General features: G+C 38.7%; 1 protein-coding gene across 2 annotated transcripts in view; it reads right to left on the bottom strand.

Annotated features, from left to right (window-relative positions):
* Window positions 1–557: 557 nt before the first annotated feature.
* The window catches only part of LOC129417633 (ubiquinone biosynthesis monooxygenase COQ6, mitochondrial), a 14211-nt gene continuing 2484 nt past the window's right edge, over window positions 558–12284 (bottom strand). For both annotated transcript variants that reach the window (XM_073864737.1, XM_073864736.1), the window contains 9 exons: window positions 10185–10311; window positions 8786–8916; window positions 8607–8714; window positions 6658–6720; window positions 6390–6497; window positions 4583–4785; window positions 4161–4276; window positions 1441–1607; window positions 558–692 (listed from right to left, as the gene is read on the bottom strand). In XM_073864737.1, coding sequence (XP_073720838.1) covers window positions 663–692; window positions 1441–1607; window positions 4161–4276; window positions 4583–4785; window positions 6390–6497; window positions 6658–6720; window positions 8607–8714; window positions 8786–8916; window positions 10185–10311 — 1053 coding nt within the window. In that variant the 3' untranslated portion in view covers window positions 558–662. The remainder of the gene's footprint in view (window positions 693–1440; window positions 1608–4160; window positions 4277–4582; window positions 4786–6389; window positions 6498–6657; window positions 6721–8606; window positions 8715–8785; window positions 8917–10184; window positions 10312–12284) is intronic.

The raw sequence follows: 12284 nt of genomic DNA, 5'->3' as shown, positions 1-12284 counted from the left end.
GAAATTTTGTGTCAATAGCCCACTTACAAATCCCCTTAATGATAAAAATGCTGATGTATCAAATACTTATTTTCCCCGCTGTATAATAAATTATCTATATGGTATTTTAAGCTAAAACTTTACATACGTACATTGCGACACCAAATATTTATTTTACATCTTAAAAAAGTCCCCTTTAACACATAAGATTACTTGCATAGTTCTTGTCAAGAAATGTAAAAAATATATACTATATATATAGTGGCACTCAACGTTCATTATTCCCTAAAATAACTACCTTTGAAGTTATTCAAACTGAATGCTTTGTTTTTGTTTAATGCATACATTATTTTCCACATTACTTTGAGATTTAACAATAAATAATAAACAAATACCTGTGGGCCTGTATGTATTTTACAATTATTATGCCGTTGTATATAGGCCTCTTCAAAGAACTCTACAAGAATATACAAAGAATATACACAAACCTATACGGTTGGTTGAATGTCTTGTTATGAGTCGACAAACAAGAAGTTTATGACACTGATATGTTTTACATGTGTAGAAATTCATGTAGACAGAGGAATAAAATATAATTTATTAATTTACACTTTTACACTCCATGAACAAAGTCTTCACATCATCTTTAAGAGCATCAGCAAACATCCAATTTCAGCTAGTCTTTACTTGCTTGCAAAGGCCATGATCTGCTCCTGTGGGTACAAGAAACAATATAACTACAGGTCAGTAAGACAACTTTCAAACCGCAAGCGATATTTTATATACAGTTTAATTAGAGAAACTAGAGATCTTCCCCACTTTAAACATAAACATGGTTCTCAGAGACTCACGCAACTAAATTTTAACAGAAAGACAGAATATGAGAGATATTTCTCTAGGGTATAAGCACAGTGAAAACCCTTTATGAAAAGTTAGGGACCTTCTGGTTGAAAATCGCTTAGTAAAAGGAATGAAGCCATTTCATAAGAGCGGCCTATAATAAAAGGAGTGTGAAAACACAAGCCAACACCACCATGCACGGCCCTGCAACCCCACCCACACGCTTTCGGTAAGAGTAAATTTAGAGCTAAACATAGCCATAGTAGTAGCTCCTGACCATGCAAATTACAGGCACGGATGAGAGTAGAAAGGCATGTAATCAGAGGACAAGATGGGGATGGGGGGGTGATGGGGTTAGAGAGAGAGGAAAAAGTCAAAGGAACAGTGAAAGAGGGAGAAAAAGTTGGAGAGGTGAAAAAGGCTAAATGGGAAGCTGGAAGCAGAACAGAGAGAAGACAGAGGCATGAATGACAAAGAGGAAAGAAAACATGAGAGAATCGCCACAGAGCCAGAGAAAAAAAAGAATAAAATGCAAGTGAAGGAATACGTTGGAGGAAGGAAACCAAGGCAGTCATTTTGAAGTGGCAAATCGAAAACCTTTTTAACATCACGTAATCATACTTTAAGAGGTGGCAGTATATTGGTAGCTTGAAGGCCAAAGGTTCGAAGCAGAACCACAGGTGCAGCGTTAGTGGAGTAAAGCTTCTTCATGAGGTCAATGGCTGCCATCATGGGAAGATTGTGTCGCTGACGCTCAGTTTCGTACTCCAACAGGTGTTGCATGGCTCCTGGAATTTAAAGACCAAATGTTCATTTTTTGAAAAACACATTACCAATGTATCAGACAATGGCTCGTTTATTATACATGTATTGTATATTAAATAAACTTTTGTTAACAATTGCTCACAACAGAATATCAATTTGTGCCTGCAAGAAAATTTATGGACAGTTTGACAGAGAGTAACAATTCTAAAAACAGTAAGCCCTAAAAGAAATTGGAAAAGAGCTTAGGAAAAAGCAGACTGCTAAAAAGCAAGATACCTCAGGCTATGAAAAGACACCCAAGCATACGTTAAGGCAGGGGTGGGCATCGAGGGCCACAGTCCTGCAGAGTTTAGCTTCAACCTTAATCAAACACACCTGAATGTAATTTCCAAACAGTCCTGAACACTTCAATTAGATTTTTCAGCTGTGTTTGATTAGGGTTGGAGCTAAACTCTGCAGGGACACTGGCCCTCAGGACCAGGAGTTTCCCACCCCTGCGTTAAGGAGTTCTGTCAAAGTTTTTTGTCCCGGTGGAACCTCACAATATAATACATTTACAGTATATGAAAAACATCTCAGTTACGTATGTAACCCTCGTTCCCTGAAGGAAGGGAACGGAGACGTCACGTCGTGACAGACGAATTGGGAACGCGCCAATTCGTCGGTCACGACGTGACGTCGTAGTGACCGATTTAAAGGGAACTCAGATGCTAAAGCTGCTAAACGCCACCTCTGTCAAAAATGAAATATTGATATTGAATGTGATATTGACCGAATGCTCTCGGCAAGTATCATAAATTTATCAAATACTTTAGTTTCAAATCCGCTTTATCCTGGCATCAGGTCATTCAGAAACACCAGTTTGTTGACAGTTAAACGGCACACTGATTTTTCAGCAATAAACTGGAAAAACGGCAACAAGCGGTGTTGAGTTGTGTTGCAAGAGTTTTTTTTACCTGGTTAATGTTATAGTTCCGCAGGGGTAAAAAAATGACCCCAGAAATTAATAGAATGATTACAATAAATATATACATTTTTAATGATACAAATAATATATAATTTTTTTTGTTTACTTCCCATCTATACCTTCATGCTGTGTTTTGGGAGATATGAAGAACCTTTGTACCCGTTTACCACTCAATTCCTCAACTACATCATTACCTTGATTGTAAAATATAAAATTTTTATGAAAAATTCACATAAATTATGATCTAAATTTGATTTAAATTGTTTTTAGATATTGATCTAGATGTAATGTGTTGAATTCTGCCATTTGGTGTTTAGAAAAAAAAAACATAAAAGAATTACAGTTTAGGAAATAAATCACTTCAACCAGCAGGTGCCCATAGAGACCCACTCATTTTACTGGATGTGGCCAACTGCTCAAATTACTAGTTTAGTGATGCATTTTGTGAATTTATGTTTATATAAACATTAGAAAGGATATTAAAAATAAATATGATTTCAAATGGTAGATTTTTTTGTACTTTTTTATGCATTTTGAATTGTCTGTTTTTACGAAATGCCAGAGAAATTTGACTGAATGTAAGTGTGTGTGTCCGTGTTTGAGTGTGACTTTGTCTTTCTGTGTGTGTCTGTGTCTTTATGTGTGTGTAAGTTTAACTGTGTCTTTGTGTGTGTTTTACATCTTTGATTTGCATCTGTGGCTGTTTTTTTGCCAATTTTTTGGTTTGTGTGTGTGTGTGTGATTGAGCATGTCTTTTCTATGTTGCATTTGTGCTCTAGTACCAGGCCTACCTTTCTGTGTTAAAATTTTCAGATTTATTCTGGATGCATTGATTCTTTTTTTTTTGGACAAAAAGAAAAAAAAATGTTTTGCATTTCCCATTCATTTTCAATTGGGGTCATTTTTAGGGACTAGAACCACCGAATCAAGCCCAGTTTTTTTTTATATTAATCTTGACAGATAATCTGGAAAAGTCAGAAAATCTTATTCCACTGAGATGAAGGTAACCATGTTTTTTAACTAAAGAAAAGTGGCTTGGGGGTAAGATTGACCCCAAGGTTCTTATTTGGTTTAAAGGATGTTTACAGAATATATTAGGATATTGACCGAATTTTTGAGCCTTTTTACTTTAATTCAGAAAGGACAGTGAATAGTGACTGGAGAGAGATAGGATTGGGATTACATTTAAACTTGGCGAGTACTTGGATCTGAATACAACCCAAATGTGGCAGCCAGATGCATCACAACATGTGTGGTTCAGTTCATTCATTTTTACATGTTTTATTCTTACTTTCATCATTTGCAATGTTTCTAGTTGCATCTTAAAGATTTTGTCTAATTAAAAGAAGAAGTTGATTTTTTTAATTGCTTGAATGTACTTAGAGGGTTTTGCAGCAAAATCCTTTTTTTAACTACCATTGACCAAATTGACATTTGTTAAAATAAGTCATTTTAATAACAGTTTAGTTTCACTTTTTCATTGCCATTAAAGTGAAATGACTGACCCTAAATTAAATGAAAGTATTGGGTGACTATTGACTATTGTGTTATCATAAAACTACTGCCTGCATCTATTCGGCTTGACTGTCCTTGTTGTTGAAATCCTTACCGATGTCTTTTCCGTTAAATGCTGCTTGGCTAAGAACGTTCGTGAGACAGGCTACATCCCCAAAGCCTAGATTGGCACCTTGGCCTGCTAAAGGATGGACTCTGTGTGCAGCATCTCTGAAATTAGAAAGATCAGAAAACACAGACCTTGAGTCTGGAACCATATTTAGCATGATGACCATATATTACAATACATTCACAGCAATATCGCCAAGAACAACAAATCTAAATACATCACTGCTTTAAAGGCTCAGTCAATCACTTAACATTATGAGTACACTATAAACCTAACATAATGAGTGATTTCTCCTTTAAACTTATATAGGTTTATATAATTACTCATATATAAAGAAAATTATATATATTTAAGAACACACAATTCTGAACAGGAACACAAAACTAAAAATCTACCCTCAAACATACCCAATGAGGACCACTCTATGACGAATGTACTCTGTGGCATGACCCATACCCAGTGGGAACATGACCCGGCTTTTTGGGCCAATTCCTGACACGCTAGGTGGAAGTTGGCGTGCAGAACCACGGTCAGGCATCAGGACAGACATTGCAGTCCGAAACAGAGAGCCAGCAGTCTCTACCAGCTGAGAATGGTTCTCATTACTCCACTGAAGAGGGAGAAGCACGAAGAGAAGGTGTTAATGGCCAAAAAGGATTGAACATATGCTGTTTATGGCAGGAAAATATCTACATAACATAGTTAAAAGCATATGGAACAATGAGCCAATGCAAGGAAAAATGGGATGAAGCGGAGAGGCAAGTTGATGAAAAAAATTCAAAACGAAAATGAATATGACTTCCTTTTTCAGTATTGAATGAAGCTCTGTTGCTCCCACCGTATGAGGAACAAAACAATAAAATGTTGTGCAATAAAAACACTTATGAACTAAACCCCCTTGATGAAAGACTTGCCATTTTATTTTTAGGTTTAACTTTAATGCTACTACTCCAATGAGTAGAAACTGACTTTGACTGAGCTCCTTTCATGTTTAAAACACTTTACTACTTTTACTATAATGCTGCACTAAGCTTAATGTTAAAGGGGGGGGGGGGGGGGGGGGGGGGGGGCTGGGGTAAAATGGTATTTCAAGCAGTCTGACTTATTAACACAGTTATAGAGTTGTTTCCTCATGCTAAACGTAGGCAAAGTGTCAAAAAAGCAGTTGGACGTGTTACAGAGTATTTCTGTGCCGAATGCACTTCGCCAGGGTTCGTACAAGTTTCTGAAAGTTTTTTTCGATTACAGGTCCAACTGACGTTTCAGGGGTTTCTATACGTATCACTTCTTTATATGGGCACTTCCCTCGGAAAACCCCGCCCACCCGTCAATCAGTGGGAGACGCTAGAACTTACAAACATTCACATCACGTGACAGCTTTGTTTAATTTCAAAACTCAACAATGGCACGAATGAAGAAGTGTGTTTTTGGATGTAAGGAGAAGAAATCCAGTCTTATGAAAACAATGGATATAGTTTATTATCCGGGGTAGCAGCGGAGTTTTGCGTGTGTGTTTGATGCACTGGATTTTCCCAACCGGGTCATGAATTGCACGCGGTAAGAAAACACTAGAAAAATACACATATATCGGTTTGGGACTCGGTATCGTCCGAAACTTAAAATTAAATGACTTGGACCAGGGGCACAAAAAATTCTTGGAGAGTAAATAAATGACAAATTGAACATTTAACAGGTGATACAAAAATAAAGATACAATGACCTTCTTTCTTTTTCACTCAATACACAAAGAAAAAGACAAAGAAAGGGTATTTCATATAGAAGAAACATAGCTAATTAAAGTAAAACGCTGACCAGGTCATAAATTCGAGTTTGGTCTACAGAAAAAACATTCCATGGAGTAATGACCAACACTGGCAAACCTTGGGTTTTAATTAGCAAACCAGTTTTGATGGCAAGCGTGACTCAGATGCAAAGGCCTGTGACCAGGAAGACCAGTAAAAATAGCCTGCTTGGGAAAAGTGATTCTTTGACAGAAACACAAACAAAAGACAAAAAAAGGGTGTGAGGGTCAGCTTGAGGGCACTGAGACGAAACCAAGAGTATTCAATTTCAATAAAAAACCACTGCTTCATAACTTTAAATAAGAACTTAATATGAGGGTTATGGGACAGAACAGTCTTAAGGCATTTAACTGAAAATTATGACTAAATCGTGTGGACTAGGAAAGTGGAAGCAGGCTTGGTGTTCACTCACAAATGCAGAGTTAATGGCATCCACAAAGCTTTCCTCATCCAGCTGCAGAAGTTCTTCAGCATGCTGATGACTGGTGGACCAGACTAGTGAGCTCGCCGTGTCTGACAACTGTACAGCAGACACATACAACATGTCTGGGTTTAAAGTACTAATACAAACAGATGCATTTTCCATTTGACTACTAAGTGATATCACAATGAGCCAGTGAAAGAAATCAATTAAGTCTGACATCATTCACAAGTAAATAAAACACTGAAGATCAGCTCACAGGAAGCATTGCAATGGGTCCAGTGGGAAGGAACCTCTGCCAGGCCACGTTATTTTCTGTGGGCTGAAAAAACAAAAAAACGAATGAAATGAAGTTATCAAAGACAACATAATGAAGCATTTGCAACACATTTTACCTCTGTTAAACCAGAGGTAAAAGTAAACAAATATGACTTATTCTGACCCTAATATACAAAACACTTTGTGTATAGTGAGGAAAGTAAGTATTTGAACACCCTGCTATTTTGCAAGTTCCCCACTTAGATATCATGGATGGGTCTGAAATTGTCATCGCAGGTGCATGTCCACTGTGAGAGACATAATCTAAAAAAATCCAGAAATCAGAATATATGATTTTTTAACTATTATTTGTATGATACAGCTGCAAATAAGTATTTGAACACCTGTCTATCAGCTAGAATTCTGAACCTCAAAGACCTGTTAGTCTGCCTTTAAAATGTCCACCTCCACTCCATTTATTATCCTACATTAGATGCACCTGTTTAAGGTTGATAGCTGCATAAAGACACCTGTCCACCCCATACAATCAGTAAGAATCCAACTACTAACATGGCCAAGACCAAAGAGCTGTCCAAAGACACTAGAGACAAAATTGTACACCTCCACAAGGCTGGAAAGGGCTACGGGGAAATTGCCATGTAGCTTGGGGAAAAAATGTCCACTGTTGGAGCAATCATTAGAAAATGGAAGAAGCTAAACATGACTGTCAATCTCCTTTGGACTGGGGCTCCATGCAAAATCTCACCTGGTGGGGTCTCAGTGATGCTAAGAAAGGTGAGAAATCAGCCCAGAACTACATGGGAGGAGCTGGTCAATGACCTGAAAAGAGCTGGGACCACCGTTTTCAAGGTTACTGTTGATAATACACTAAGACGTCATGGTTTGAAATCATGCATAGCACGGAAGATTCCCCTTCTTAAACCAGCACATGTCCATGCCCGTCTTAAGCCCGGGATACACTGCACGATTATTGGCTGTCCCAGACGAAAGATTGCCATCGTGAAACTATCGTCGTGATTTCTGTGATCATGGCTCTCCATCGGTGGTCCTATGTCATACAGTGAGAGAGGTTCAAAGACGGCCGTTTTCCCGGTCTTGCGTCCAAAGATAGCCTACGATAGTTTTCTGGCAGTGTCAGAAATTCGGCATGATCACCGCACAGTGTGTTTGCTGCTACGACCTGCACACCGGTATTTGTTTACCACGAGCGCATGCTGGTGACGTTGCGCAACGTGTGACGCTGCCGCCGAAGCTTCGTGTCATCATCGTACAGTCTACATGCCTCTCGTATCCGAGTTTAAACGATACATGTCGCACAGTGTGATAAGGTAATGATCTTATAAGAGGACAAAAATCGTGCAGTGTATTCCGGGCTTTAAGTTTGCCAATGACCATTTGGATGATCCAGAGCAGTCATGGGAAAAGGCTGGGTCTTCCAACATGACAATGACCCGAAGCACACAGCCAGGATAACCAAGGAGTGGCTCTGTAAGAAGCATATCAAGGTTCAACCGTGGCCTAGAACTCTGTGCTTCTCAGCGACAGGCCAGAAACCTGACTGATCTAGAGAAGATCTGTGTGGAGGAGTGGGCCAAAATCCCTCCTGCAGTGTGTGAAAACCTGGTGGAAAAACTACAGGGAACATTTGACCTCTGTAATTGCAAACAAAGGATACCAAATATTAACACTGACTTTCTCAGGTGTTCAAATACTTATTTGCAGCTGTATCATACAAATAAATAGTTAAAAAAAATCATACATTGTGATTTCTGGATTTTTTAGATTATGTCTCTCACAGTGGACATGCACCTACAATGACAATTTCAGACCCCTCCATGATTTGTAAGTGGGAGAACTTGCAAAATAGCAGGGTGTTCAAATACTTATTTTCCTCACTGTATGATATGAATTTTGTCTGGATCATTATACCTCAGACAAATGCAGAACAGCGACAACAGCTGACTGGTCGTAGTTCCATTTGACAGTAGGGATGCCAGCTTCTCTCCGAACCATTGAGTTCGGACCATCGGCACCAATCTGAAAGAGGAAAACATTTAGCACTTCTGAAGTTCTGCATATGACACTGTGCCCTTCTGTGTTCTACATACCAACAGCTTAGTATGGAGAGTCTTTCCACTGGCCAGTGTCACCTGAACCCAAGGGATGGATTCAGCCATGTGGTACGGTCTGGGCCAGGTGTATTTCACCACTTTTGTTCGGTATCTCACATCAACATGGTCTGTTTGGTACATGACACATACAATTCAAGCTTAAATATCATTATGCATTTGATATGACAAAAATAGCATGTCAAAACAGTATCTTCCGCAGAAATAGGGAAACAAATCCGAATGGACTTTGTCTGCAGCAAAGTAAAATATAAAAAATATTGCTTCCCTTTCTCTGGTTGAGACCATGTCTCTTAATGGCTTTGTTGAGTCATTTAAAACTGACTAATAGTGTTTATCTACAAGCAGACCATGCCATACATACGACCAGCTGCCAACAGCCTGCACACTACAAAGCAAGAAAGAGTAGGAGGAAAAAAATTCACTTTTCTTAGAATCACTGGCGATCAGTCATCTAGCGCCCAAAAAGATCCAGAATTACGCCTACGTTTCAGAATTGGAGACCATTTGGTGCACAAAATTGAACGTTAGTTTGTGTAAGAATTATTGGCTTCTGCTGATTGGAAAGCAGTGTTTTACTAAACATAACAGCTGGCTCATGTATGCGAATGTCAGATGTATGCAAGTACTTTATGTTCAGTCCTTCAGCAGAAATAGAGGACTGCTAAAATACAGACATGTGAAAATGCACGTGCTACCACACATCTGTTAAACGTAAGATGTGTTTAAAAAAGGCTTGTTTTTAAAAATATGCAGTTTTACAGAGCATGGCATGGAAAAGCAAAGTAATGATTTCAAATGCAGAGCCCTGGAACAGTTTAGTTAATTACAACAACCAAACGTTACAGTAAAACGCTATCCTTGCTTGGGCACCCTGAGCGAGCGAGATGCTCCGACCGGAGGGGAATGTGGTTTTTTTAAATGGGTCAATAGACCACTGCACGTGTACGAACAGGGTGGCAATTCTCGTGGGGCTCCTAACTCCCAACAAAGTAACGTACTGGACGATCAAAATAGCAGGAGAAACATAGACGTGTCCAAAGAAGAGGAATCTTTAAAAGAGGGATAGAAGTAAGATGTTCAAAAAGAACAAGTACAAATAATCATAACGCCAAGAGAGGAAGGATGGCTTGTGGTGACATCATTTGCCAAGCCATCCCTAAAACCAATTAGCAGAGCATCCGCTCGGCGCTCGAGTGTGCCGGCTCCTCCTGGGGGAAACACTAAGCAACACAGAAATAGTACAGCAAAACATCACTAAATCAAACATCGTGTAACAATCAAATTGTACAGCGTGCTGGAGAGGACTCAAAGCAATGATTACAAAAACAAACACCAAAATAATGGCATGTAGCAAACATCAAATCGTGTCCGTTACCAGAGAGGGTCTGCAACTGTTTAGTGAGAGAGGCCACAATGACGTCGTTCTCAATGATGTATGCCATCTCATCCTGCAGATTCTCCTTATCAAATGTAATCAGGGCATCCGAACAAGCATCCCAAACCTAAAGCAGAGGACGAAAATATTGCTGTGGTTTACAACTCTATCTTTAAGTGACCACTTCACCCTATTTATGGATTACCAAAAGAGCACGTGCTTCACTGAACTTGAACACATCAAAGCCGTTCTACTGAGCAAAGAGTTTTGCCAGATACTCTAACCAAACATCAAACTAGGTTCGGCAAAAACCACCAGCAGCCTTTGAGGTTGCATGGTTGACTTAGTGTGTGTACTGGGGCGAGGAGACATACAAAAATTTCATTCTTCTTGCCGATTATGCCTGTATTTATAGTTAAGCCGATAATAAATAACAAATATGCGAACATTACTGTCAAGCTAAATATTCTGTTGGCTGTTTGTTATAGTTGAAAGCCAACAAGCCAAGTTTTGGAATGCCCTGCAATTTAATGAAATATTGGGCTCGTTTTAAAAGCACAAAATGTCTTGGGTGATTGATATATATATTTATTTTGAAAGCCTAAAGTGACTTGTAACTTAGGTGACAGACAAACAATAGAATCCATGAGAAACATGATGCAAAAAGACTGTTCTATGCTGCTTGCGTATTGCCATGCAAAAACCACTAATAGTAGTGGTCTTGTGATTTTTGAAACATGGTTACGTGAAAGATTTAAAATGTGACCAACCCACAATTACGAGGATTTTACACATAGGAAAAGTACGGCTGGTGATAAGTTTCTATAGTTGCTATGTACAATCAGCTTCTGCCAAATTGGCCGTCCCATGAAAAAAAGACAATTTTAACGTGATTATTTTTGCAAATAAAGATACCAGAAACGGTTCCGACCGCCCACGATCTGATAACACTTTAGGGAACACTTAAAAAAAAAACTCTTTTAGTGGTACGTGGCATTTCTCAAACCCGTTTTAGTCACTTTCTTCTAACCGCTTTAAATTTAATTGAGGGAGAACCTAGTTAGGCACTCCACAGTTTAAACCCTTATTTGGACATAAATGCACACACATACAGAAAAAAATCAGGAGGTGTAGTGGGTGAATAGTATCACTATAAAGTTCACCCTGATGACATGGCTTCGTTTATTCAAAAACCGCAGGATTTCATTTTGGGAGTAAAAAGGCCACATCTTACAGGAGAAACCAGTATTCCCACCACAGCGTAGAAACTGAGGGTCAGTTCATTGCTGATCTCTGCAGCTTATAATTTCTCTCCCCGCATTTTACATGAATCTTCGAAATTAGTAGATAAAGGAGTTAGATGACAATTTGAAGCGTACGCAGAGATTTATGCCAACTCGCAAAACCAGGCTCTAATACAAAAACTCCCTGGGGTCATTGAGGCATTTGAGGTTTTGCATCTTTAATGTATGTTTTGTATTTTGAGGTTGTGCTTTTGGAGCATAACTTAATTTATGGGTGCTGACAGTATGATGCACACAGCGATCAGCAAAATACCAGACAGCTGTAATGTAGTGACCTCATGATCTTAAACAGGTACATGACCGGTGCTGCATTTTTGGTTGCTCATAAATGTGTTTTGGTTTAATGTTAGAGAACAGAGATTTAAATATTGTGAGGTCTGATCAATTAAAGGAGACATTTCACAAGACTTTTTAAGATGTCAAATAAATCTTTAGGGTCCCCAGAGTACATGTGTGAAGTTTTAGCTCAAAATATCATATATAGATAATTTATTATAACATGTTAAAACTGTCACTTTGTAGGTGTGAGCAAAAATGTGCCGTTTATGGGAGTGTCCTATTAAATGCAAATTAGCTGATTTCTGCACTAAATGGCGGTGCCGTTATTAGATAATGCCGATTGGGGCTGTATTAATATAATAAGATCCCCTTCTGACATCACAAGGGAGCCACATTTCAATGACCTACTTTCAGAAAATGGTATACAAAAATTAAGTTACTTGGTTGATCTTTTCACGTTTTCAAAATTGATAGAAGTGCTGGTGACCCAATTATAGCACTTAAACACGGAAAGTCA

Source organism: Misgurnus anguillicaudatus, unplaced genomic scaffold (genome assembly GCF_027580225.2).
Source record: "Misgurnus anguillicaudatus unplaced genomic scaffold, ASM2758022v2 HiC_scaffold_28, whole genome shotgun sequence".
Taxonomy (NCBI): Eukaryota; Metazoa; Chordata; class Actinopteri; order Cypriniformes; family Cobitidae; genus Misgurnus; species Misgurnus anguillicaudatus.
This window is presented reverse-complemented; position numbering and strand designations above follow the sequence as displayed.